At 38.7% G+C, this 26172-nt stretch overlaps 2 protein-coding genes across 2 annotated transcripts; both read left to right on the top strand.

Annotated features, from left to right (window-relative positions):
- The first annotated feature begins 16923 nt into the window (after positions 1-16923).
- LOC139954833 (uncharacterized) lies at positions 16924-19418 on the top strand. Its single transcript, XM_071954798.1, has 5 exons — positions 16924-17084; positions 17566-17674; positions 17906-18050; positions 18592-18790; positions 19154-19418. Exons 2-5 carry the CDS (start codon positions 17566-17568, stop codon positions 19415-19417), a joined length of 717 nt encoding a protein of 238 aa, XP_071810899.1. The 5' UTR covers positions 16924-17084; the 3' UTR covers position 19418.
- A 2764-nt stretch (positions 19419-22182) lies between these two features.
- On the top strand, positions 22183-24869 carry LOC139954835 (uncharacterized). The gene is made up of 3 exons (XM_071954800.1): positions 22183-22332; positions 22798-22914; positions 23481-24869. The coding sequence occupies exons 1-3, from the start codon at positions 22224-22226 to the stop codon at positions 23741-23743; spliced, it is 489 nt and encodes a 162-aa protein (XP_071810901.1). The 5' UTR covers positions 22183-22223; the 3' UTR covers positions 23744-24869.
- The last annotated feature ends 1303 nt before the right edge of the window (positions 24870-26172 follow it).

Genomic DNA, 26172 nt, shown 5'->3' with positions numbered 1-26172 from the left:
GCCTTGCATCTCTTTGAACCAAAACAAAATTTACTCACCATTATTTACACAGAGTAAGAAATCAAAAGTGAAAACAGTTATGTTTTAGAGGAAGCAGAAGTCTTCCTCGAACTATATATGCAGTCAATGGATAATAGTCCGAAAGCTTTGATATATTCACACACACTACAGTATTGCAGTATGGTGGCAGTGTCGAGCTTTACTATAAGGTATGCTTCGTCATAGACCAAAATGGTCACAAGTATGCAACCAAACTTCATGCCCTCACAAGCTACAAATAACCCTGCACTGTACTCGGTACCACTAACATTCATTCTTTGACTACAAATGGCCAAATCAGTATTTACATTTGCTTCTAGCAAGGCAGCCCTGATCTCAAGACTGAAAATCTCGGGATTTAAACACGTTCCTTTTTCAACTTTTACAGAGTATGTGTTATGTTGAGAAAATGATGGCAATTTCGTCTACATCTTTTGAAATACGACTGCTTTCAAAACGTAGAGTCCACAGTTTTCTCAATGGTCCGAGCTTGACTATCAATTCAGGATAGTGACTGAGAAAGTGATGTTTGGGCCTCAGATTTACACAAGGAAAGACACTTTTCCTCCCATCGAGGATACGCTTCTATCAATACTCTGAGGTAACCTATTTCATTGAACGTGATCTGGGGAGCACAGACATACTGAACAATTTCTCGTAACAGTAAAAACAGCTTCCAAACAATGTCACTTGGGTCACAAACCTGACCAAATAAAATTGGAAAGAACTTCATCAAGCACCAATTCTCCACTGCTTGTCCACCAATCCTGGTAGCATTTTGGTTAATTTTTACAGGTTTAGTATTGATGTCAGGACCAATAAACTGCTCCAACTTCCTATTCAAGTCTAGGTAAGTAAGCCACTGTTTTTTCTTCACCCAGTACTTTATGAAGAGCGCCAAGTCGTAATCTACCACACCTTCGAAAAGATCATGCCCCAAGCAAGGTGGTTGTCCAGGAGAACACACACGGTAATATGTGAGGGCATTGAAATGCGAGTCAAACTTGATCCCTTGCTAAATACTTTTATTAGATTGCCGGAGTTGTTCCACACACCTATTATACTCATCAGGAGTTCTACATTTACCATTAGCATAAGGAGCACCTGAGAGAAATTCCTGCCTTGTCAGCAAGCAAAACCTACACAAATTTTGTGCAGTGAAACTCAACAAATCCACCAATGGTGTGTGAACCTAAATTGTCACCCATGACACAAGCCAGGGACCCTTTAAATCTGCAATCATTTTTCAACTGTATACCACTTTCCTCTAATTATTTGAAATCTTCTATGAGTCTTTTGAATACCTTTTCTTGACCAAACTGCTTGAGATCACTCAAGCTGCAATGACTCAATCGATGATCGATACTCGGGAGGGATATTGCCAAGTGAATAATACACGGCCAATATTTTGTGTTTTTTTTCGCACAGCCTAGAGGGTTCATTACTTCGAAGACATCTTCAAACAACATCACAGGGACTACATTGCTATCACTTGTAAGCAGTTTGTTTTCCTGAAAACTTGCCCATCAGTGATGTCATTTAGTGCGGAGGGATTTGTACAATTTGCCTGAGATTTGAATGGCGTTGACTCATTTTCAAGGAGGAGCTTAATGGTGTCCAAAAGAGGAACATAGTGGCAATGATGTATTTTACCTGATATGCCGCTGCCAAGGGCAATATATACCGGGCATACAAAGTTCAATGACTTGTAGAATACTCTTGTATGTTTGGTGCGTAGTTCACCTTTCACGCTATCAATGGTAAGCCACTCATCTTCGGAGTTTATATAAGCAACCAATTGTTCTATGAAATCTTCACTTACTTGTGCCTCCTTCAATTTACTTGTAAGTTTCAAGAGAGGCCTTGCAAATATCATGAATACTTTGCAGCTCTTCCACAATAGTCTGTATTGTTGACTCTGGAACCAATTTTTGTCCCTGCAGCTTAAGCAAGAATAATGCAAAACTTTTAAAAAAGTCGGTTTGACAAGTGTTTTCCTGTGGAGCTTCATTATTTCATTTATCTAGATCTATGTGAGAGTCAACTTCTTCCAAACATTGGCTATGGGTGGGGCTAGGGACATAGAGTGGTCAATGAGACTGCTCAAAGATGGGGCACCATTTGTTAAATGCGTTTTGTAAACATTGTTCATGCTTTTCACACCCCACTTTCTATGGTAACGAGACAAATGAACAGCAAATGTCGTCTTTTTGGTCAATTTTCTTTTGCACTGGCTAAATGGGCAGTTTATAATTTTTCCATCGATATGTTCTTTATGATGCCAGAAGAAATTGGGGCATTCTTTTTGGCAAAAGGGCAGTGCACACTTGAGCGATTGGTTTAATGTGCAAAACTGGCTTAAGCCCAGAGTAGAAGCTCTACAAGATTCACCCATAACTTAAGTTACGCCTAGGCACCCTAGACCTATGATGTTTTCGAGTGATATGAACTTTCAATGAAGTGAAAGTCCGAAAAGTATACTGGCAATTTTGGAAGCAACATGGAAATTGAACATTTGCCAAGTTTCGGTGTCTACGTAGGTGGCCTATGTAGTTAGCGACACAATTCGTTGAGGTGTTGCATATAGTACATAAACCAATGAACATTATTCCCCATAAAAAGGCAAGTAGTGTCCAGGATATTCATATAGCCTGACGTTTCCTGTGTTTTTGTGACTGTAGGCCTAGGCTAATGCCTACTGTATACTACAGCTAGGCCTATTCATGAAGACGTAACTCATACTATAGGCCTAACGATAGTCAATGCGCTTCTTAGGAGCATGCAACTGCAATTACTTTACCCTAAACTTTCGCTTCGGCCTAGGCTTGAGCCTAGAGGCCCGGCCCAGGTAAATTACGCGTAGCCTGGCCTACACACACTTCAGTCACTCAGTAGGCTACGTTAGAGTCGGCTTAGCCTAACTTGTTATATTACAATAGTGTACTGACTGCGACAACATGTGGCATACATGACACATAGGCTACAAACTTAACAAATAGTGGTTTAAGGACATTAGGGATTGTTTAGTCGAATAATCAAAGATGCATAAAATAATTCGTCGCCTTAATTACTGGTGATAGTAGATTTTTAGAAGTAGTCTCAAAACAGCCCGATAACAGTTCCGCCGCCTCAGCCACCGAAACTAGCGATGAAGATACTGTACTGCAACTGTTCCGGCCCCACCAAGTACCGTCCGCACATACATGCACAGTATTACTACAGTATACTGCAGGCGGGGCGAGCGCGCGGCACACAAGTTATACCGGTTCGCGCCGGATTCGTTGTTTTATTACCCCATAAAGGATAAGTGCAAGGGCTAATAAAGTTCTGCACATCGGTTAATGTAATATTTAAATATATATGTTTGGCTCAACAATCCGAATTTTTATCGGCACTAAGAGTTTTACCAAGCCCAGATTATTCTAAAAATACATTGCCTTGACTCGAATTTTAAACTTTCATTCTGCGGATTTGTTTGTAATATTCTGAAAATAAACAGTTTTTCCTATCTTTATTTGAATCAAAATCAGCCTAATCTAAAAACTTCTTTGCGTTTCACATGGTAGTTAAATTAATGACTAATCAAACTGTACAGTTTTGCTAAAGTAATTTATTCTCCTTTTTTATATTCTTTTAATTTCGGGGTTTTCTTTTAAAATAAAATAAAAAAGAAGACACATAAAATACTGTAAGATTTGACTTCAAATTTTTTGGAGGGGCCAAACTCTGTCAACTTCTGCATACATTGCTTGTCTTGTATGAAATAAAGAAATGGTCAACGGGGCTCATCGGGATGGGAGAGTAGTAAATGGACGGGATAGACATTTGCTGGTCAAGTTATGTTTATACCAAGATAAAGTTACAACCTTGAAGAATGCCCGTCGCGCCCTTGCAGACAAGCCATACTACATCGTAGAGGACCTAACCAAAGCAGATCTCCAAGAGAAAAGACGATGGAAGGACCAAGTCCAGGCGCTGTACCAAAGCGGGACGAAGCGGCGGTTTACGGCTGGGCTCTGGCGAGGCAGCGACGGGAAACTTTACCAATTCCACTGAACAGTCGTGACGAGATTCATACGACATGATTTCTGTGAAGTAGCCCATTCGTCATGGACAGGTTGCTTTTTGGATGTCTCTGAGAGGATCTTTTTGGAGCGCATGTTACCGGATGATGGTTACAACGTTCGGACTTCTTCACCGTCCGTCCGTTCCGATTGACTGTTTTTTTTTTTTTTATCCATCCATCTACAAGGTATGTGGTATTTGAATATGCACTGCATTATTTCCATACAAAAAATGAAAACTACATGACTTCTATTTATTAGACTTTTGATATATGGTTCTCCATTACAGATGACCCTTAAAATTTGCTGTAGTAATGTCAGGGGAATGAGGAGATCCTCAAAGCGTAAAATACATTTTACATATTTTCAGCGGCATCATTTTGATATTGCCCTTAATCCAGAAACTCATTCCACTATTGATATCGAAAATATTTGGAACATTGAATGGGGAGGCCCCATACCTTTTTCACATGGTACTCACTGCAGCACTGGGGTGACTATTTTGTTTATAGCTATGGTCCAAATCTCGATAATCCTTCTTTCTTCAAGAGTATTACGAGCCGATTACATAGCTTCAATGGTCAGTCTATTATATGGGGTGGCGACTTTTAATGTTAGTATTGATAAGCAAGGGGGGCAGCCCAGAACAAACTTCCACGCCAGAGATGAGTGCCTTTTAGGAATGGCAGAACACGATCTCATTGATATTTGGATTGAGCAAAATCCGTTGAATAAGTCCTTTTCTTGGCATTCGTCTGTTGGTGATATTTTTTTGTAGGCTGGATTTCTTCCTTATCTCGGTCGTTGGTTAACATGGTTACTAATATCTGCTTCCAACCCCCTATCCAGTCGGACCATTCTTTAGTTGTTTTATCGCTGTTATTATCTGACGTCCCACGGGGAAGAGGCTTTTGGAAATTCAATAATTTTCTGTTGTCTGACCCGGCGTATGTGGAGGCCACAAATGCTCTTTTTGACAATTTTATTGATAGCACATTTCATCTTCACCCTGCTTCTCGCTGGGAATATATAAAATACAAAATTCGATGTCACACTATCTTTTACAGTAAACGGAAGGCATATATTTCACGTAAGGAAGAACATGCAATGCTCATGTTGATTTCCGACCTTGAGCAAAAAATAGTCATTGATACCTCCGCCGAAATACGCCGCCAACTGCATGAAGCCAGGGATGAAGTTAATCTTTTGTATCGTAATAAGTTGGAGGGCATTATTGTTCGGTCGAGAGCGAATTGGGTAGAGTCAGGGGAGAAGAATACCAAATATTTTTTCAACCTGGAACGTCGTAATAAAACTAACAACACTACAAGCAAACTCATTGTTAACAATCATCATATTTCTGGTAACAAGAATATACTGATCGAAATGAAAAGCTTCTATGAAAGTTTGTATTCCAGGGTTTTTTGCGACATAGGAATATCACTGTTTTCAATACCGATGGAAACGATTTCAGTCATTGTGATGGCGATTTAACCCCCGAAGAGTTATAATACTTTGTTATCAATGTCTAATGGTAAATCTCCGGGTTCAGATGGTTTTTCCACTGATTTTTATAAGTTTTTCTGGCCTGCCATCGGTGACCTTGTTGTGGGTTCACTCAATTATGCTTTTCGCAACAAAGCACTGTCGTGTGAACAGAGCAGGGGTATCATCACTTTGATTTGTAAGCAAGATAAAGACCCACGTTATCTCAACAATTACAGACCCATTACATTGTTAAATACGGATTACAAGATAGTAGCTAAATAGAAGTATTATTCCACACATAATTGGTGAACATCAAACCGGGTTCATCTGAAATAGGTTTATTGGCGAGAACATTCGTTTCAAACTAGATCTCATAGATTACACTTCCGACACGCACAGGACTTCTGCTTTTCATTGACTTTGAAAAGGCTTTCGACTCCATGGATTGGAATTTCATTTACAGATCTCTGGTCTATTTTAATATTGGGCATACTTTTCGTCGTTGGGTTTCCACCTTGTATGCGAATAGTGCTTCCTGTGTTCGTAACAATGGGTATTCCACTGGTTTCTTTCCAGTAAATAGAGGCGTTAAGCAAGGCTGCCCACTGAGTCCATATCTATTCATAATTTGTGCTGAAATACTATCCAGGTCTATTTTAAATAACAATAATATAGGAGGGATCAATGTTTATGATAAGTGTTTCAAAATGTTACAATATGCTGTTTCACGATACTGTAATTTTGACTGATGGGACCAGGGAATCAATTTTGGAGCTAAACAATACTTTTATTAATGTGTTTAAGTTTGTCTTTCCATAATTTATTTTGAGTCCAGAGGTTTTCCCAGTAGGCGATATGATCATGAACCCCCCTTGCTTTCTTAGTGATTTTAATCGCATTATTAGCAAGGACCCTGTTCATTTCCTTGGTATTAGTTTCACACATAGTGGAGACGATCTTTTCAGATTGAATTACATTCAGAAGCTCTCACGACTGAAAAGCCAGCTTAGGATTTGGAGCTCAAGGGATTTAACCCCTATTGGCAGCAACGTCATTGTTAAATCTTTTGCTATGAGTAAATTGGTGTATTTATTCCAAGTTCTCCCCAATCCCCCTAAGTATTTCATGAAAGAGATACAGGACATCATATTTCACTTTGTTTGGCGTGGTGCTCCAGATAAAGTGAGGCGTGTAACTATCACCAGTACTGTTCATCGTGGTGGGTTGAAAATTATTCATGTTGACAGTTTTGCCAATGCTCTGAAGACTTCGTGGATTAAGCGTTATAATGATCCTACAGCTATAGGATTCTGGAAAATATTTTTCAATTATCACTTGACCCCCTTTAGAAAACAATTCTCATTTCGTTGTAATTTTAAAGGTACCGATACCGCCCATATTAGGAATACTTTCATTAAACAGATTTGTACAGCCTGGGGGGTTGCCAATTTTACTATTCCGACTAGCAATTTTGGTGATCAGATCATTTGGAATAACTCACTCATTAGAATTGACAATACAACAATCTATGATCGGAGGTTTCATTTTGCCGGGGTTACTTATGTGAAAGACCTAATAAATGAGGAGGGTCATTCTTTAATTATGTTCAATTGATTCGTAAATACAATATCCCTATTTTTCCCTTCACTCGGCTGACAGGCATTATTTCCGCTATTCCCCGTGATTGGAAACGGTCGATGCAGGAAACAGTCGATCATTCTAGTGAAGATTCGGTTATCGATCGTTTATCCAGTATCACAAGTGTTTCGAGGCTGATATACCCACGTTTAATCAGACATATTTCACTTCCGCCACGTGCATGTGTAAAGTGGAATGCCTCCTTGACATTAACGGAAGATAATTGGGCGGTTATTTTCAAGATGCCATTCATTGCCCTCTCTGATACAAAAATTCAGTACTTCCAATTTAGATTTTTACACCGGGTATTGGGTACAAATAAGTTATTGTACTATGTGAATAAAGTCGACTCACCGCTCTGCAATTTTTGCCCTATTGAGACAGAGAGCGTGGAACACCTGTTTTGGAGTTGCCATATTACATCTAGTTTATTGCTACAAGCAGAACAGTTATTCTTGGGACGACTATTTTGACAAATCGTGATTTTTTTTTGGGGGGGGGGGTTATAATTTGGTCCTGGATCAGCCTATGAATTTCTTCATTTTGCATTGTAAATATTATCTGTATATCTGTAAGCAGAATGAAAATCTTCCTTCAGTTAATGACTTTTATTATAGAATGAAGTTTGTTATGAAGGTGGAGTCTTGTATAAATTCGAAAAATGCTTGTAAAAAGAAAGCGAAGACAACATTCAGTATGTTGAAAGATCTGTTTAATCATATCCCCGCAGTCCATGCGCAGATGTAGCAAACTTTTGTAATTTGCCTCAGCTGCAAGCAGTCGCAGTACGCAATTTCTTACAATATGGTCCAAATCTTTGCAGCTCTTTGCAAATCTTTGCACCATCTAAACTGCGCTTTCTCCTCTTGAAAGGTGTTTTTCTTGCTTTTGAAAATCCTTCGTTTCCCTTTGCTTTTTTGTCAGGTACTGGGGTGGGTTTCTTTTTCGACACGACTGGCCCGGATCCTTTTCCAATAACCGGCCAAAGGCGACAAGCCCTTCTGGGGTCTATACTCAGATTGGTGACTCTGTGACATGTTCTGCTGAACGTGGCCCCCTCTGTGTTATACCCACCATTGGTTTCGTTCAATGCTCGCGCCTGTGTGCCCGTCGGCTTGCCGGACCGCCATCTCTCCAGATGTGTGGCGGTCTGTGTGTTGTAAGTCACTAGATAGCCGTCTCCGGGACTTGGCGTGGAGGATTGCACATGGGGTCCTCATCACTAACCATTTTCGCCTAGTCAGGTGGCGATTAGGTGATGGGATTTGTCCCCGTGTGGGCTGTAAAGCCATCGAGACTATACAACACCTTTTGCTGGAGTGTCCCTTTGTCCGGTTGATGTGGGATTGGTTTCATGCCTTCGTTACTGGTGTTATTGGTTGCACACAGTGTGCCATTAGTAGTGATTTTGTTTTGTATAGTTTGTTGCCCCCTGTGTGCCCAACCTGGGTTAGGGATCTGCTGTTGTTGTTTGCCGCTGTCATCAGGAGACACATCTGGAACAGCAGATGCCGCCTAGTTTTCGATGGGGACGTCTGGAGGGCAGAGGATGTTGTCCCCTTCGTGCAAAGTGACATCAGGTTGCGCATGGAGGCGGACCATGCACGTCTTCCCGACACTGCCTTTCGTGGACGCTGGCGCAAGCCTGTTGTCTACTATCGGGATGGCGTTCCCCGGATGAAATTTGGAGTGAGTTAGTTGGTGGGTGTGGGGTTGGTGTGGTTGTTATATAATATTGATCGCTTTTCTTTTTACTGTTTGTGGTTTGGGGTTGGCTTTTGGGGGCCGGTTTGTGGTGTTTTGTTTCTTTTGCTTCTGTTGGCCTTTGGTTCCGTGTCCTTTTCGCGGCACGTTAAACGCTGCGTTAGTGAGAGATTGATGGGTTTCAGTTGTTGTTTTGCAGACTGGGATTGTTTTTGTTGACCTTTGGTCCGTGTCCGTTTCTTAGCACGTAAAAAGCACTTTAACTAGGCCCTAACCACTAATTGGTTTACCAGGAAAAGTTTGAAGCTGTTTGCCATCATTAATGGGTGAGGTTTTAGTATCTTTGTCTCTCTAAATACTTAGGCAGTTTTTTCTGCGGGTTGGTAATTAAGAAGAAAACCCGATTTCTTACAAGCCTATAGTGTGCCAAGGCATTAGTCATACATAAATCACAAACAATATGTTAAAGAATTGTCTATAAAATAAAAAAGAGTTTCCTTTGGTCAAAATACAAACTATCTGTCAAAATGCGATCATTTTGTAAAAGGGAATAAAACTTTACATATTTTTTAACGGAATTGTTATTTTACAAAGACTTTGTGAAAAAGTCGTGAAATAACAGAACGTAATATTTAAAAACAGGAAATTATGTTGATGAATTACAAATACATTTCTGTTCTGTTAATATCAACAAAATATGTAAATTGACATATAATATACAAAAATCATATCAAAGCAGGATATAAAGGTAGAAACACAAAAAGTAATGTTTCCTAATTTAAACATTTCTGATATGTAATATTTCAGTTTACGTTCTTCAAATTACATTTATGTCAAATAGACAAAACACAACATTTCTGTAAAAATATGGCTGTAAAATGACCGATGTTTTTAACAGTGCAATGTAAAATAACCCCATCCTTTTCAATTTAAGTGCCTTTCCAATGTATGGTCCTATGCTGGAATCAATGAGGTTCACGGCTGCTATATTCCCAACTTGAATATATGAATGGTCAGATACTTCAATAACTTCTTTAGCAAAGTTATAACATTTATATATGTGTAAAAGTAAGTTGGCCCGACGTTTCGATCCTAGCAGGATCTTCTTCAGAGGCTAAATGACAAGTAACTAACAGAAGGGACAAAAACACGCACACAATACAGACAGGCTAATGAGCACGGTGAACACAATGAGATGGGTGAAAGGGGATTATAAGTAGACAAGGGATGGAGAAAGCAACAGGGGAAGAGGAGAGGTAGGAGATAAACAGTGGAGGGACAAAGAGAGCATTAAAGGAACAGGGTAGGGAATAAACTGGAGAGGGACAAAGACAGAAGGGTGTGGAGGAACAGGAGGGGAAGAGAGCTATGAGAAGATGAGTGAAAGGGGGGGGGAACATGGGGAGAAGGAGTGGGGGACAGAAGAAAAGTTAGTCATGTCCTTCCCAAATGTTGAGCCCATGAGGTTGAATGGTGCGAAGGCGTTGCATCCACATTGCTATTGTTAGTGTGAAATTGAATTCTGGCTAAACAGTCTTACAAGAGCACTTTGGACCTCACAAGTATACTTTATGATGCTATTTAATTAATTTAAAGCTACTAGCTATGAGGAATTTGAAATTATATTCCATTTCCCATGCTATGTATGCAATAGTAATTGTTATAAATCCAATAATGCACATTCACAAGATAAAATGCCTTTGGAATCTTCAACTCTTATAAATATTTACTCCACATCTCCAGAAAGTATTCCTTGGAAATGATGCTTTGTTCACCAATGCCCATTTGTATCATTTCCTTCTTCATGTGTGCATAAAGAGAAGTATTTGTGTATGACACTGGAAGGTGCACTTATGTTTTGTGGGGCATGTAATCCCCAATAGGTTCGAATAAATACCTCATCCAAGCTAAGTAGTTTTCTGTGCACTACTAAAAATATCCTAGTGGGAATGTGTGATAGTGAGTAATGATGTAACATGTGTTGTACACATAGGTTAACGTTTCATTTATCTGTTCTTCAGGAATCACACAATAAGAGAAATTCAATGATATGAAATGGTAACGGGTGTTAGACTATAGTCAACCTTCCCTGTCTTGTTATTCTATTAATGTTATTTACATTTTCTATTGTGTACTTTGCAAAGAGGACAATTATGTAGGTCGACATGCTCCCGGTTCCGCTTACCTTTTAATAATCAGAACAAATATATTCGTGATAATTTTGCAGGATTCCCCGTTTCCGAAGATTTCAATCTTCATAGACATTCTCTCAAAAATTCAGTCTATTTTAATTGCCTCGAACTTCACATCCGCTACTGAACGTAAACGTCAAGAAATCGATTGGATCTTTCGTATTAAGTCACCGGCCTCAACAAAGACTTTGGACCCCTAAACTATCAGTTCTACAAACATGTAATCCGTTCTATGCTCCTTAATCCGCTTACTGTATAGTCATGGTTTTAATTCCATCAATGCAACTTACACTTATATAGCGTTATACTTTCATTGTTTTACATGTTGTACTTTTCATTCCACTGCCAGGTATTGCTGACGAAGGTCCCAGGGGGACCGAAAATTCCAATATATTTTCTACAACTTTACTCCTTATTTGTCAATTATGAGTCATATCTTATTTCTCTGGTTTCTATGATATATATTCATGTATATACATATAAACTTTTAAAGAGTGCACTCAAACGTTGCAAGGAGGAAAGCCTCTTGTCACAGCAGATACTAGTCCCTATTGTATTGCCTTATGTATCACTTGAGTGACTCTGAATGCCAAAACCTAGACTGTGCCTGACTTCAAGGTAGTAGCTTTTTGTCTTGTTTGTGTCTTGTCGTGTGTTATGTAATGTTTGGGCAGTACATGGTATGCATTCATTTCAGAGTTGGAGAATATTCCTCACTTGACTCCCAGGGTTTGAAAGGTACAGTTGTACAAGTTGTACAAGACTGGCTGTGTCCTCTGTGGGCGTGGTAGGTTGGTTATTTTTGCTGTTGTGGTAAGACCCTGTGAGATGCTTGAAGCTTATCCTGCGAGGCCAACATATTATACGCAAAAAAGCATATATTATTTGTCACCACCTGAGTTAATTTGACCAGTAATCAGTTCTGTTTGGATGTGTCGTGGCGCCAGTCTGTACCTGGAGGTCGGGAGCAAGTCAAAGCCCAGTGGAGTAAGTCACATTATTTATCCTTGTTAAGAACATGTGGGGACTGTTGTTTCAAGGTATTAGAATGTGTTTATTTTATCCATTGCTTATTGAAGTGTCACTGTTGTTGTAGGGGTTCGTATCCCGACCTAGGTAACTTTTGCTCTAGCCTTGGGGATATGTCATTAATACTTAGTAATATGTGTTACAAGATAATGCAATCAGGGATCACTTGAGAGAGGAGAATTGTGTCTTGGGGTATGGCATGATATTTCAGATACAGAGATTATGTTCTACAATAATCCTGGTCATGTGAAGCTGCCCTAGGGGTAGAGATAGTATATATATAGTAAGTGTTGTATTGGAGCAGTCAGTGGGGGCATTATAGAATTGGGAGCCTTATGATTATTTAGGACTTGGTGGTGGGTTGATGTTATTATTTATGTTATTATTTATGTTCGATATCTTTATGAAGGGGTGCTTCAGTCGGTAATTGTATTAATATATTTTTCGGTTCTATACACTCACATGTCCGAGTTCTTTATGGAGTCAAGTTCCTAGCTGTTATCCTCGCCTTATTTAACAAAGTTAGCACTATTCCCTTATTGGTCAGGGGAACAGTGACACCTCTCTTGCCAATCAGTTGGCAAAGGATATCCAAAATGTCCGACAAAAAGTGAGCGGCCTCGATTGGTATATTCTCAAGAAAGCAATCGACTTTAATGTGGAACGAATTTCACGCAATTTCACCGCCGGACACGAAAGTAAGCTTAAACGCCATACTAGAAGTTCAAGACTTCCTTTCCGTAGTGACGAAATCATCAAGAACTTCTCCTCTTACCAACTGAGCGAAGATGAAGAAAATGTCCTAAAATATGGATAAAATTTTGGGATCCATCCACCCTTCCTAAAGAAATCTGATGTTCTTACCAACTTTGAACTCATCCACAAAATCTTAAAAAGTAGGCTTCATTGTTATATTGCTCAATAGATCATGCTAGCTAGGCCTACTACTACGAGTACTACAAACTAAGGCAACTAATACACCGAGAGACATAGGCTAGTACAGTAGTAGTAAAGTAAGTTTTGCGAAGTTTGGAACACTGCGAAGTTCGGACACCCCTAAGAAATACGCGATTTCACGATGAGACAACCTACAGCAAGAGCCAATTGCACGAAAAACTACGAAGCTACAGTTATTTTCTCTCCAAAATGACCCGACCATATCAAGTATAGTTTCAGTTGATTTATACCATGAGATATATTTTTGGGGTGTTTTAAGGCTTAGGTGTCCGAACTCCGCAGTGTCCATGCTACTCCAGTGCAGGCTGCTGTACAAACTCTAGCCTAGGCCGAACATTTCATGCAGTGTTATTTATGCTTTTCTACTTATATTCGCCTACTAAGCATGATCAGTATGGAAGTGTGCGGTATCATGTGTTTGGTTTATGATTCGGTAGCTTTGCAAATATGAATAGGACTTAGCCTACATTAGTGTAATATGGATTTGGTAGGGAGATCTCCCCACAAGAAAATTAAACTCAAAAGAAATGCAACTTCCCATGAGCGGAGCAATACCAAAAGTAGGACTACTGTAGCCCAGGTCCACATTTATAAAAGTTAAAAGTTAAAGGTTTACAGTCTTGTATGAGGCTAATGCCTCCTCACATGACTTTACAACTTAACCCCTGGTCATTGGTAACTTGTCACACCCACACACACCAAAGTGTGCACAATTCAATCAATCTCTCCTGGGGCACCACAGTGCACCACAACCACGTGTCCCCCGGGGGACTTCCCATAGGGTGCAGCCACAAACCGGCGCACGCAACTATATTTACAAGTTACCTCGCAGGTCCCCATTTATACACCTGGGTGAAGAGAGGCAATGGAGATAAAGCGCCTTGCCCAAGGACACAACGCAATGATCTGGCCAGGGCTCGAACCTGTAATCCTTAGATCACAAGTCCACTGCCTTAACCACTTGACCACAACGCCCTCAACATTTATAAAATTATGCACCATGGAGGGGCTGCCTCAATTTGATGGTTATTTTTGATATGGGCATATTTATTTTGTAACTAAGTCTAGTATGCAATGAGATACGTGAGGGACGGGCCTATACGCAATAAAGTAACTGTTTTCATTTCCTACTCTACTTTACCAGCACAATTATAGAGTTCCTAGCAACAAATAAATGAGTCTGACAACTTGAAAATTTACTGCATATTTGCATGCATGGTCATTCTCAGTTATAGACTACTAATTTGTGTAGCCATTTCAGTTTTGTCTTTTTTTGTGTCTGAGAATGGGTTCTTAAGTGGTGAAATAACCTTGAATCTGCTGATCAACTCCAACATGAATTAAGTTACTAAGGCATTGGGTTCTTTTACTTTTTTAAGTCTAATATGCATAAGCTACGATATTTACTTTGCTTCACTTGTTTGTCAATCCGCATAGCCACTTTAGCTGTGGATGATTCTCCACTTGCAAAGAAAAAATGTACGCATTAATTTAAAGGCCGTGGCTATTCTTACCACTAGTCGTAACAATTATTTATAAACTATTCTTACGACATCGGCGAATTCATGCGCAGTAAAGTAAATAAAGCAACTGCGCATGTAGTAGGGGTAAACCTAACCCTGACCCAACCCTTAACCGGAAAATATTGTTACTCCTAGTCGTAAAAAGAGTACTCCTAGTCGTAAAAAGAGTACTCCTAGTCGTAAAGATAGCCACGTTAAAGCAACTGTGCATGCGTAAAAGGGAATTATTGTTACGACTAGTCGTAAGAATAGTGTAACGCCGACCGAATTCTATTCCATCAAGTCGGAACACAGAGTCTTGAAAAATCAGCCAAAGAGTTCAAGTAATGTCTAAAAACTTTGTTAAAAAGAAAACACTTTCGCCTGTTACAATGGTTAATGAAGTACATCAATTAATCCTCAAATCAATGTTTAAACGCTTTAAGATGAGTTAAATGGTAGCAATACATCTTTGGGCATAATACATGGCTTAACTCATTTACAACACTATTGGAAGTAAAGCAGTACCAAAAGAAATACAAGTGTACACCAACCCTCGCAGCCTCTGCGAGTTCTGACAATAACTCGCAATATGCGAGCGAACCCTAAAAGTCGTAATTCCTGCGAGCTGATCTGTTTCCCGCTACTTGCGATCTGTGCTGTATCTCGCAAATCAGTGCGAGCTGGGATATTTCTCGCAGCTTGCGATCTGTGCTGTATCTCGCAAATCTGTGAATAGTGCGAGCTGCACTGTGTCTCGCAAATCCTGAGAGCTTAAACTGAAACCCAGGTATAACTCGGGTCTTAAATACACATATTCACAAAATAGGGAGATGGTCGAGCTTCAGCCTTAGGTTACTTTTCAGTACTTGTACGTCAATCTTTCTCAATATACCGCATTGAATTCTGAGCTACGTTAATGCTCCAGCCTTGTTAATTTTAGGGTTACATCACAAGTAATTCTGGCAACTTTAATATTATATTTGGTCGAGATAGATAGCCAAACAAACATACTATCGTTAATTGGTTCACTTCACTGACACGGTCGATAAACATTGACGGGTACTAACGGCTTATTCCCAAGTTCCCTTAACACATAAAAGAAAACAAATGAAAATCATTACCAAGTAAATGTCTAGAATCACCGGTCACCAGGTAGAGCCAGGAAACACAATAACGGTACCTTGATACACAAATATCACAGTAGAGATCCGTGTAGAGAGTACATATGAGTAATATTGCAGTAAACGATTGCAACTTTGCGCTAACTGACTACTTTCACAACTTTTGGGCAACTGCCTCTTACGAACAATAAACCATTCCTTTTTATACCGAGTAGCTTGAATAGCTGAACTCGGTGACCCCCTTTTATGTTTTTGATGTATGCCGAAGCGCGCGCACGCAGGAAGCGGCTTCCTTTTTGTTTTGGAAAACTGTCTACACTGCTGGGAAAACACGGTGAGCTTTCTTAGATCTAAAGAGAAAAGGGTTAAAGGTCTGGGGCCCGAGACGGGGAAATCAAAATAAGAATAGTAAACAGCCCGAGCTCAATACAGAAAGAAACAAATTAACAGTAAGAAATCTGCTAGGCTTATAAGTCAAATTTCTGTAACACTACCCCCTCCTCAAAAAGGAAATGCTTCCAGGCATTTAAGATATGAAATATGAAAATAACAGAAATTAACTCTTACTTACTAAAACCTTTACTTAGATATTATGTACGATACGATATAGCTGATAAATGTCGTCTTCAGTCGTCTTTCTGGTACTCTTCTCGAACCACACGGTAGAAGGTTCCATCTTCTCCTAGTGCTGTCTCCGTGGTAGCCAGATACCGTCTGCCTTCAGTTATTCGCACCACCTTCCACTCACACGCTGTTTGATCGGAAGGAAAAGACCTTGCCTTTTGCCTGACCTTTTCTACCTCTTTCTGGGTCTTCGTTTCGGGAGCGTCAGAACTGCTAGGACGGAAGAGCCTCGGGTCGGGGGGACGTCTACATGATGCCTCCCAGGGAATCGCTTTTGGAGAAACTCTTAGTCTGGTTGGTTCCTTGCTAAAAGCAAAGGAACCTATGTATTCAGGTTGGCGTGTGTGTGTGTGTATGTGTGTGTGTGCGTTGGTAAATGGTGGAAATCGAGGTAATTCGTCCGTTTACACACCTTCCAATCGAGGTATCACCGACAATCGAGGAATACCTCGATTAGAAAAGTACTGGCGTGGCGCTATTTGTGATCCTTTAAATGCTAGGAAAGTGATTTTGGTTCAATTTGAAGTAGTACCTCGTTTGGCATCATGCCACCTTGTTTATATACATCTTTGTGTATACATGACTACGGCGCGATTTCACACACAAATTTCAGTACCTCGATTACACGATGGACTAACGGCTGCGAGTCACTACATCGAATGGCGAGATCCCGCATGATTTCCTCGGTTTTGCGGTGGAAAACTGTCCCGTCGCAATACGGTTGTAAATATAAAATCACTTTTTTATTTAGTCAAAAATGTAATATGATCCTAATGTACCCGCTTGAATTCACTAATCGAAAAGCCATAGGGCCTAAGACTAAAGTTATGATTCGTGTTGACCATAGTCTAGGACTAAATGCCTAGGCCTATATGTGTTGATAGGCTATATATTTTAACAGCCATAACATAAGGTTAGGCTCTGCAATAACATGCAGTACTATTTTGATAAAATATAAGAGATAACAAGTGATCTCATCAGTGGTAGCCTATGAACTAATGCATGTGGGCCTAAGTTTGTATGGTCCTTAAAACCTATGTTGAAATAATTTAGCCCTTTCATTTTTTTTGGCGCCTACGAGACTATTGTTAGTTTGTTATTTATGCATTTACTTAACTTGCATTTAGGGGAATGCATTCAGCCAAATTTCTTTCTTTCTTTTAATATGATAACTTACATTGTGACATTGTTTTGTTCTTAATAGATGGGGCGCAGAAGAAAACCTGATTATGCTGTAGCAGCTAGAGAATGGATAAATTCACATAATGAAGACCCACCTGGCTTTTACATTAAAGAAGTGTCACCCACGATTGGTGAGCATTACATGCATACATTTGTTAACCACAATGACATTAATTTAAGAGAATATGTATCTAGTTTGTAATATTTATTGTTCTTTAACTGCCTACTGTCTAAACGTTTCTTTTTTATAAGTGTTTGTAGAAAAGTACACTGGGTCTACAATTGTATTACCCAGATAAAGAAGAACTATATTATGGACATATGTGGAAGATGCATGTTGATACTTGTTCTACTTACTACAGGTAAAGGGCTGTTTGCAGACAAAAGCTTCTCAACAGGCGAATTTTTGGTGGAATACAAGGGGAAGTTGGAAGCAGCATCTAACTATGAAAATGTTGAAGACCTGACATATGTTTACTATTTTGTTGATGGGAGGAAGGAGTTGTGGTAAGTAGGTCAAATGTCTTGTAATACCTTTACTCATTCCACAGCAGTTTCTACTTGAATTGGATATGGTGTGTACTAAGCAGCATAAAAATGTGTTATAGTATCAGGACCAAAGTAAATTTCCTTTCATATTATTAAATAAATGTTGTAGTTCTTTGAATAAACTCAGTTTGTGTAGCATTCCCTTCCTCATACCACATCATCTTATCACCCAGTGCTGTAGGAATCAAGTCCTTTTGTTGTGGACTTGGACTCAGACCTGGGATGTCTTGCAGTCAGACTTGTCTCGGACTTCAGATCCCCTGGACTAGGTCTCAAGTCTGAGTCCAGATGTATTCCACATTCTGTATGTCAGTATAGTAGGAGTTAACACTTATGGCCACATAGTGGACCTTCACTAATTGAGTGTATTATTGTAAGTGAAGAACTATGTAAACGATTGTGGTGCCAACTGAAGTTGTAAGTTTCATCAGTAGATGATTGCAAACAAATAATTTGACTTATTATTACCAGTGCATTCACAACATTTACTTTCTTTCAGTGTTGATGCAACTTTGAACCATTGCTTAGGGAGATATGCAAATGATGCATGGAAGAGTCCCAATGCCAAAGTATTAAAGATTCTCATAGATGGCACTGCACACCTTGTTTTGGTAGCAAGGTGTGATATCCTTCCTGGTGATGAAATTCGATATGACTATGGTAGAAAAGATGCACCATGGAGACAAGTTAGACAACAGGTATGTAACTTGACATGCTACAATGACTAACACTGTATACTTAAACATCCTTTTTATTTACTCTTGTACATTACTCATTCTTTTCAAACATGTACGAATGTTTCTTGAGGAGACTTTTCAAACAACAACAAAATTCCAAGTTTCCTGTTGAGTAGGATACTTCAGGTAAAAATGTTACAATTCATGTACATTGTAACATATTGCACATATATTGTGTTGCATGTACTTCATTTTGCAGATCATAGCCACAAAATGGATGGTTTTTGTGCATGTCTTTGTGACATTCTTTAGTTTTATGTCTTTTTCAATTTCATGGAATTTCTTAGCTTCTTAATTTAACTATATTCACTTTTTCTCCTACAGAGTTTAGGAGTTAATGAAACTGACAAATCTAGTTCATTAGGTTCTAATGGGGAACATACTGAGGAAAGTGATAGCACTGATAAAAATACTATTAGAAAACAAACTGCTACAGCAAGCAATTACCCAAAAGAAATACCTAGTACAACAGAAACATGTGAAAATGAGAGTGTAAGTTTCAAAAGAGATACTGAAGAAGTGGTCAATGAATTGTTACTTTCTCTTGACAACACTTTATTTGGTAACGCTGCTAAGGAGGCAACCTGAGATACATCTAGTGCAACACATACTAACGGGGAAGCAAGTGAGAATGGAGCTCAGACAGATAAAGCTAACAAGGTGGTGCATTCAAACACATCTAGTTCCAGTAAGAATGAAGCTCAGACTGAAAATAACAAGCTGGCTTACTCAGACACATCTAGTACACCACATGTTCTTAAAGAAGCTAGTATGACTGAAGCTCAGACACACTCAGATATGCCCAGCTCAGCAGTTGCATCTAATAAGAAATCTAGTATAAATCAACCTGAGAGTGATAGTGCTAGCAGGCAGACACAACGAGACACAGGCAGTTCAACAATCACTACTCATAGGGAATCAATTCCTAATGAAGCTCAGAACAATAAAGCTGAAAGTCAGACACAATCAGATACATATGTTTCGACAATAACAAGTAGTTGTGAAGCTATTATGAGTGAAGTTCAAACACAAAAAGCTGATACCCAGACACAATCAGAAACTTCTAGTTTAGCAATTACTACCAATAGCGAAGCTAGTATAAATGAAATCCAGACTGATAATGCTAGTAGGCAGACACAGCCAGACGCAGACAGTTCAACAATTGCTACAAATAGTAAAGCTACAATGAGTGAAGTTCAGAAGGATAATGCTAAAAGGCAGACACAATTAGATGTATGTAGTTCCACAATTACAACTAGTGGTGAAGCAGGTATCAATGAAGTTCAGACACAATCAGAAACGTCCAGTTTAGCAATTAGTACTAATAGCAAAGCTAGTGTAAAGGAAATCCAGACTGATAAAGCTACCAGGCAGACACTTGATACTTCCTTTGCAGAAAGCAATACTCAAGATAAAATTGTTGTAAAAGATATTTTCAGGTTTGAGTTTATTCCGGAGAGTCCTGTAAGGCAGGCTGCATCATCGATAATAGATATCAGTAACATTTCATCAACGTCCCGTGACTCAATTGACATTTCAAACAGCTCTCGATGGCTTCGTACCAAAACAAAGACTTGTACTTATGTTGAAACATCTAGTAGTGAAGACAGTGGCAGTGAATACAATGAATCAGACGATAGATACGAATCTGAGAGTGATTCCTCTGATACCTCTTATGTGATACCTGTCCAGAACAATATTCCATCTTCTAAGCCTGTAAGTCCATCACCACAAGTCTTTTCAAACATAGTCTCATCAACTTCTAATACAGGCAGTGAAGTCAATGAAGAAGGTAGTAAAGAGGAGCAAAATGTCTTTGTGAGGACAACTAATAATGAAGGTAGTAGGACGTGGGACAAAGTAGACTACTGCATCTTTTGTGAGAAGAGCAAGTCAAAACTATCCCAACATATTCAAACACAACACAAAAATGAATCTGAGGTCATTGATTGGATACAGACAAAAGACAACAAACTTAGGATACAAAAGTTGAAGAAAATGCGGAATACTGGGAATCATAGGCACAACTGTAAAGTTTTAAGAGAGGGCATGGGGGAACTTATTGTAACATACAGGCCATCCCCATCAGGTTATCCTGCAAAGCCAAGTGACTATGGCCCATGTCCTAACTGCTATGCTTACCTAGTCAAAAGAGAAATGTGGAAACACAGATGCCCTGAAAAAGTACCACAAACTCAGAGGAGGAAAGTTATCCAGAGTAGTAATTTATTGCTACCTGCTACTGTGTCAACAGACATGTCACAGCATCTACAGCGGGTACTATCATCTATGAAATCAGATTCAGTTGCTAGATGTATTAAAAGTGATGCCCTTATTGTTGAAGTTGCAAGCAAAGAATGTTTTAAGCTTGGACATAATTCTGAACAAGATAGTTACATTAGAGAGAAACTTAGAGAACTGGGGAGACTAGTTTTACAGCTGAGAGAGACTTTTGGTGATGAAAATGCATCTTTGTTGGATTTTATAAACCCTGAAAAATTTCAACAAGTCCTCAAGTCAGTTAGGACTATGTGCGGATTTAGTGACAGCTCTCACACATACATCAATCCAAGTCTGGCCCTGAAAGTAGGTCATACTTTGAAAAAAGTTTTCACTGTCGTGAAAGGTCAGGCATTAGAAAGAGGTGATGACATATTGTTTCAAAGAGCCAGTGGTTTTCTTGATCTGTGTGGGATTCGTTGGACTGAAGAAATATCAAGCCATGCTCTTCGTACACTTTATCAAAGGAAACGGAATAGTCCACAGCTTCTTCCGCTTACTTCTGATATTGTCTGTTTAGCCAACTATACCAAAAGTGTGGCAGCTAAACAATTGTCAATTTTGCAAAACAAAGGCTTGTGTAAACAAGATTTGCATTCAGCATGGGTGAAACTAGCTGAAGCAACCCTGACAAGGGTTATCACCTTTAACAGACGTAGACAGGGTGAGGCATCAAAACTGAAATTAGTTGACTACAAAAGCTGCTCAATAGGTGCCAAAGAAACAGCATTAGAAGAAACATTAACAACATTTGAGAAAACTCTCTGCAAGTCTTTGAGCCGTGTGGAAATTGTAGGTAAAAGAGGCAACACAGTTCCTGTCATTCTTACAAGTGATATGAGAACACAGATTGACATGCTTGTAGCAACAAGAGATCAAGCAGGCGTAAGTGCTGACAATCCCTATGTCTTTGCCAGAACATGTTATGGGTCACTGAGCTTCATTCGGGGGGCTGATTGCCTGAGAAAACTTTCTGAGACATCTGGAGCAGATAAGCCAGAAACATTAAGATCTACACGTTTACGCAAACACATTGCTAGTTTCTCAAATTCTACATCTTGATGAGAATGATATCCGAACACACGGAGCCTACTATCGGTTGCCAGATGAAACAATGCAATTAGCCAAGATGACTAAGTTTCTGCTGAATCTAGAGAAGCCAGGTTCATTAACAGAAATGAAAGGAAAATCTTGGAAGGACATGCAAGTCAGTGCAAATGAAGGTAAGTTTTTCTTTTTTGAAATAATATATTGACAAAAGTTTCAATGTAAATTCCTTGAATATAGTTTATGTCAATTTAGGATGAGATATTAAATAAATGCAATCATAAATGTGATCAAACCATCTTGGTATCTATTTTGCCTTAATGTTCATTGCCATAAGGTTTCAGACAGAAGGTTTCAGACATGTAAATCCAAACAGGATAAAGCTAGCACTAACAAAAATTTTAGTGGTATGCGAAACATGTATGCATTTTGTTGGATTAAGAATATTTGTTATCATGAAGCGATTATGTGTGGCATTGCGAGATCAGGTCTGATATCACTAATCAGTTGGTCATGTACTGATGGCAATGCACATTTCTATTCAGTTTGAACGTTTGGTAAAATCTAATTTGATGAAGCTGTATAGAATTGTATTTACAGTGACCAATCTCATAATGACTATGTGTTTTGTGATTTGATAGAAGTTGTAGAGGACCCTGGTGATGCTGATAGTAATGATGAATGTTCAGATGCAGATGTTGAGGATAATGCTGCAGCACAGGAACTACAGGAACCAGAAGCAATGCTAGAAGAAACTGGTGAGTGTTTCTATTTTATACAACACCTAATTATATTCCGGCCATTTGATTGGTCAATTGCTCGTCGATTGCATGGAAAATCCGCTCTATTGCACTCTATGAAATAGAACCATGGGTTATTCTGTTTTGATAGCACTTTTGTCAATGGTAAGAGAGCAGAGAAACCTGTCTTTCCAAAACAATCTGAAGGTGTTGTATAAAACAAATAATGCATGGTTTCCATTCGTGCAATAGTGCAAATATTTCATTCGTTGAAAGATGTAAGTTATTGCATTCAACTCGGCTGCGCCTCGTTGAATGAAACATTCCATCTTTCAACTCATGAAATATTTGCACTATTGCACTCATAACCATTCATTATTTGTATAACAATGAATGCAAGTAAAGTCAATCTCATAACAAAGCAATATTCACATATGTAGTGTAGTGGGAATATGTAGTGGGAATGAAATGTTGTTAAAAGCAAGGTGATTACTTCCCCTTGTTTCCAATGAATCAAATCATTTACACTTCTGATGGTTAGTATGTCAAAAATATTCATTTTAGAGATATGTTTGTGATTACAGATGATAATGCATCCAAGGTTCGCAGTACTACAAGCTCTTCAAATGTGCCACAAAAGACTACAAAGAGGAAAGCCTGGAGCACGGATGAAAGGGACGCCATAATGAAGCATTTTTCAGGGCTGATCTTACGGAACAAGCTTCCTGGCAAAACTGAGATTGAGAGGGTAATGGTAAAAGAGAAATCTCTTCATTCTAGGTCATGGAGGAACATTAAGGATTTCTGCAAAAATTGTATTGTCTCAAAATCAAGGAAGCTGCATTGAGAGTGGAATATTGTTTTCTGACATGCAGTAGTGCAGCAACACATCGATGTCTTAAATGCAAAGTGATGCAATAAAAGAGAAAAAACAACATTCAGCAAATACTTTCTATCCTGGAACTATGTTTATTTTCCTTCACAGTGTTCTTTGAGTTTGGACTCTTTTTACCTCTCATTTTTTAAGAAGTACCATTTGTTGTATAATAAGCGTTTTTTTAAAGTCACTTTTGGATTATTATGTTGTAGGGCAGTGACTTCGAAACTATTAACAAATCCAATCTCTATGTGTACTGTACTCATAGTCTTGTCATGTGCATGAGCTCAAGTCTTTACTGTGAGTACACCCTGTTTAATTCTTTCCAAAGTTACTTCAACATGGTTTTAACTGGAGATCAGAACATTGCTACCAATTTAAAAAAAAAATCCTCAAAGTAATTTTCAATTGGCGTTAAAAATGATTTATATTCTTCTTTGAATCTTTGTAGTAACAGTTGAATATTTTGAACAAAATGTTCTGATCTATTCATAATAGTTTATCACACCTGATGTTATGTTCTTGCAGAACCTCAATCATTGTGTAGCTATAGCATATGTTTGTCAGTTTCAAGGACTTAAACTTCTCTCAAGATCTATTTTGTGCATTATTCATGCAGGCTCAGTTATAACAGTGTTCATTCCTATTTACTTCACATGTTGTCATTTGTTACATAAGTGGTGTATTTTAGTCTTCAAAAAAGAAGTATGTTTATGTATAGATTGTAAAAGTATTAAGGAAGGTTTATTTGATTTTGAGGAAACGTACAAGATTATCAGTAAGTATAAAGGGGCTTCTCAGTGACCAAGACCTGCCCTCCCATGAAATATGTACTTTACTTGTCTGATTAAACAGATTCTTTTTAGTCACAATGTTCTACAAAGTTTGATGTAAAGGGCTCCTTTTTCATCACCAAAACATAGCTAAAACTGGCAAGAAGGTATGGAACAGACTTGAAGAACAAATGTTAGTGTTTATTCTAACCTACCTCTCATCACTTAATCTACTCTTTAATTAGTCTCCTTTTTATATTTGAACACGTTATACCACTTGTTTTATTGTTCATTTTAGAGAAAACATGTTTGTGTTTGAGTGACCTTTATGTTCGATCTTCTTTCTTTTCTATCGTAGTAAACACTAAAGCAAACTTCAAGGTTCAGTGGAGTACAACCAATACTTATCTGTCCCTCCCAAATAAATGCACTGATTCCTCGATTTCATGTTATTATAGGCTCGATAGCTAGTCAAGTGTATATGCTATTCAATAGTCAGTACTTCCTTGGATGAAAAATATTCCATGTTTCGGTTGTATTAGGAGTACATTGATTACTATATTCATGAACCCAAATGAAGAGTTTTTCTCGATTGTCGGGTGAATTTCTCAAATTTACACACTGTTTAAATTATGACAGATACGTATAGGTTAGCCGAAATAGTGTAAGCATTGAGTCGCATGTATATGGGTATATCTATTATATCATCCAGTCGTGTATGCACCTCTGAACACAAATTGCTGTCCGACAAATTAGCCCCATGTCCGTTGGCATAAGAAATACCTACACTCCTCGATGTGGTATTGTGACCTCTATTCAAACGCACAGTATTGCCTCGATTGGTATGTGTACTTCTGAAGTTTACACATTTATGTTTACGTTAGATATGACAGAGGCATCATCAACTTGCCATCAGAGTGTAAAGGCCTACCTTGACGTTCATTCGGTTGATTCTCAATATGCAGTTATATCGCGCCAATATAACACAATTATTGCCATAGAAGACATGCACTGATTCCTCGTTTTGATATTATGACCGCTAATCGAGTGTATACTTTGACGTATAATCAGCATTACCTCGATTGGCATGTGGACTTCCGAAATAAACATTTAACATTTCTAGGTTATATCAGTAGCGTATTAATTGCTCGATTTGATATCATGACGGCTAATGAAATGCTTCGTTACTGTGTAGAAGAAATGCACTTATTCCTCGATTTGATATTATGATCGCTAATCGAGTGTATAATACGTATAATCAGCATTACCTCGATTGGCATGTGGACTTATGAATAAACATTTAACATTTCTCGGCCACATAGTAAATTAACTGCTCGATTTGATATCATATCAGTACTTGCGAACTTCTGAAGTATATACATGACTTTTTGACGTCACAGATCAAATATTCTTAAGTTGTGTAATAACACAACATAACCCAACCGTCGCTTACGTAAGAAATAAATCGATCCTGAAAACTCGTTATTCACAATTGTCTGAATTGGTGTGCGGAATTCTGACTGGTCATCCATGAACAGTATCCTTTATGCAGGAAATGTGCACGATTCAGTAACCCCGATTGATATGTAGACTTCTAAAGTAACAATCTACAGTGGTTCCTCGATT

Source organism: Apostichopus japonicus, chromosome 17, assembly GCF_037975245.1.
Source record: "Apostichopus japonicus isolate 1M-3 chromosome 17, ASM3797524v1, whole genome shotgun sequence".
NCBI lineage: Eukaryota > Metazoa > Echinodermata > Holothuroidea > Aspidochirotida > Stichopodidae > Apostichopus > Apostichopus japonicus.
This window is presented reverse-complemented; position numbering and strand designations above follow the sequence as displayed.

What these genes read in the sequence shown, in the direction of transcription:
- LOC139954835 (XM_071954800.1), top strand. Translation starts at nt 22,224, where the DNA reads ATGCAATTAGCCAAGATGACTAAGTTTCTGCTGAATCTAGAGAAGCCA. An exon ending in GCAAGTCAGTGCAAATGAAG is followed by an intron (nt 22,333 to 22,797) that starts GTAAGTTTTTCT and finishes GTGATTTGATAG; the next exon opens with AAGTTGTAGAGGACCCTGGT. An exon ending in AGCAATGCTAGAAGAAACTG is followed by an intron (nt 22,915 to 23,480) that starts GTGAGTGTTTCT and finishes TTGTGATTACAG; the next exon opens with ATGATAATGCATCCAAGGTT.
- LOC139954833 (XM_071954798.1), top strand. Translation starts at nt 17,566, where the DNA reads ATGGGGCGCAGAAGAAAACCTGATTATGCTGTAGCAGCTAGAGAATGG. An exon ending in GATGGGAGGAAGGAGTTGTG is followed by an intron (nt 18,051 to 18,591) that starts GTAAGTAGGTCA and finishes ACTTTCTTTCAG; the next exon opens with TGTTGATGCAACTTTGAACC. An exon ending in GGAGACAAGTTAGACAACAG is followed by an intron (nt 18,791 to 19,153) that starts GTATGTAACTTG and finishes TTTCTCCTACAG; the next exon opens with AGTTTAGGAGTTAATGAAAC.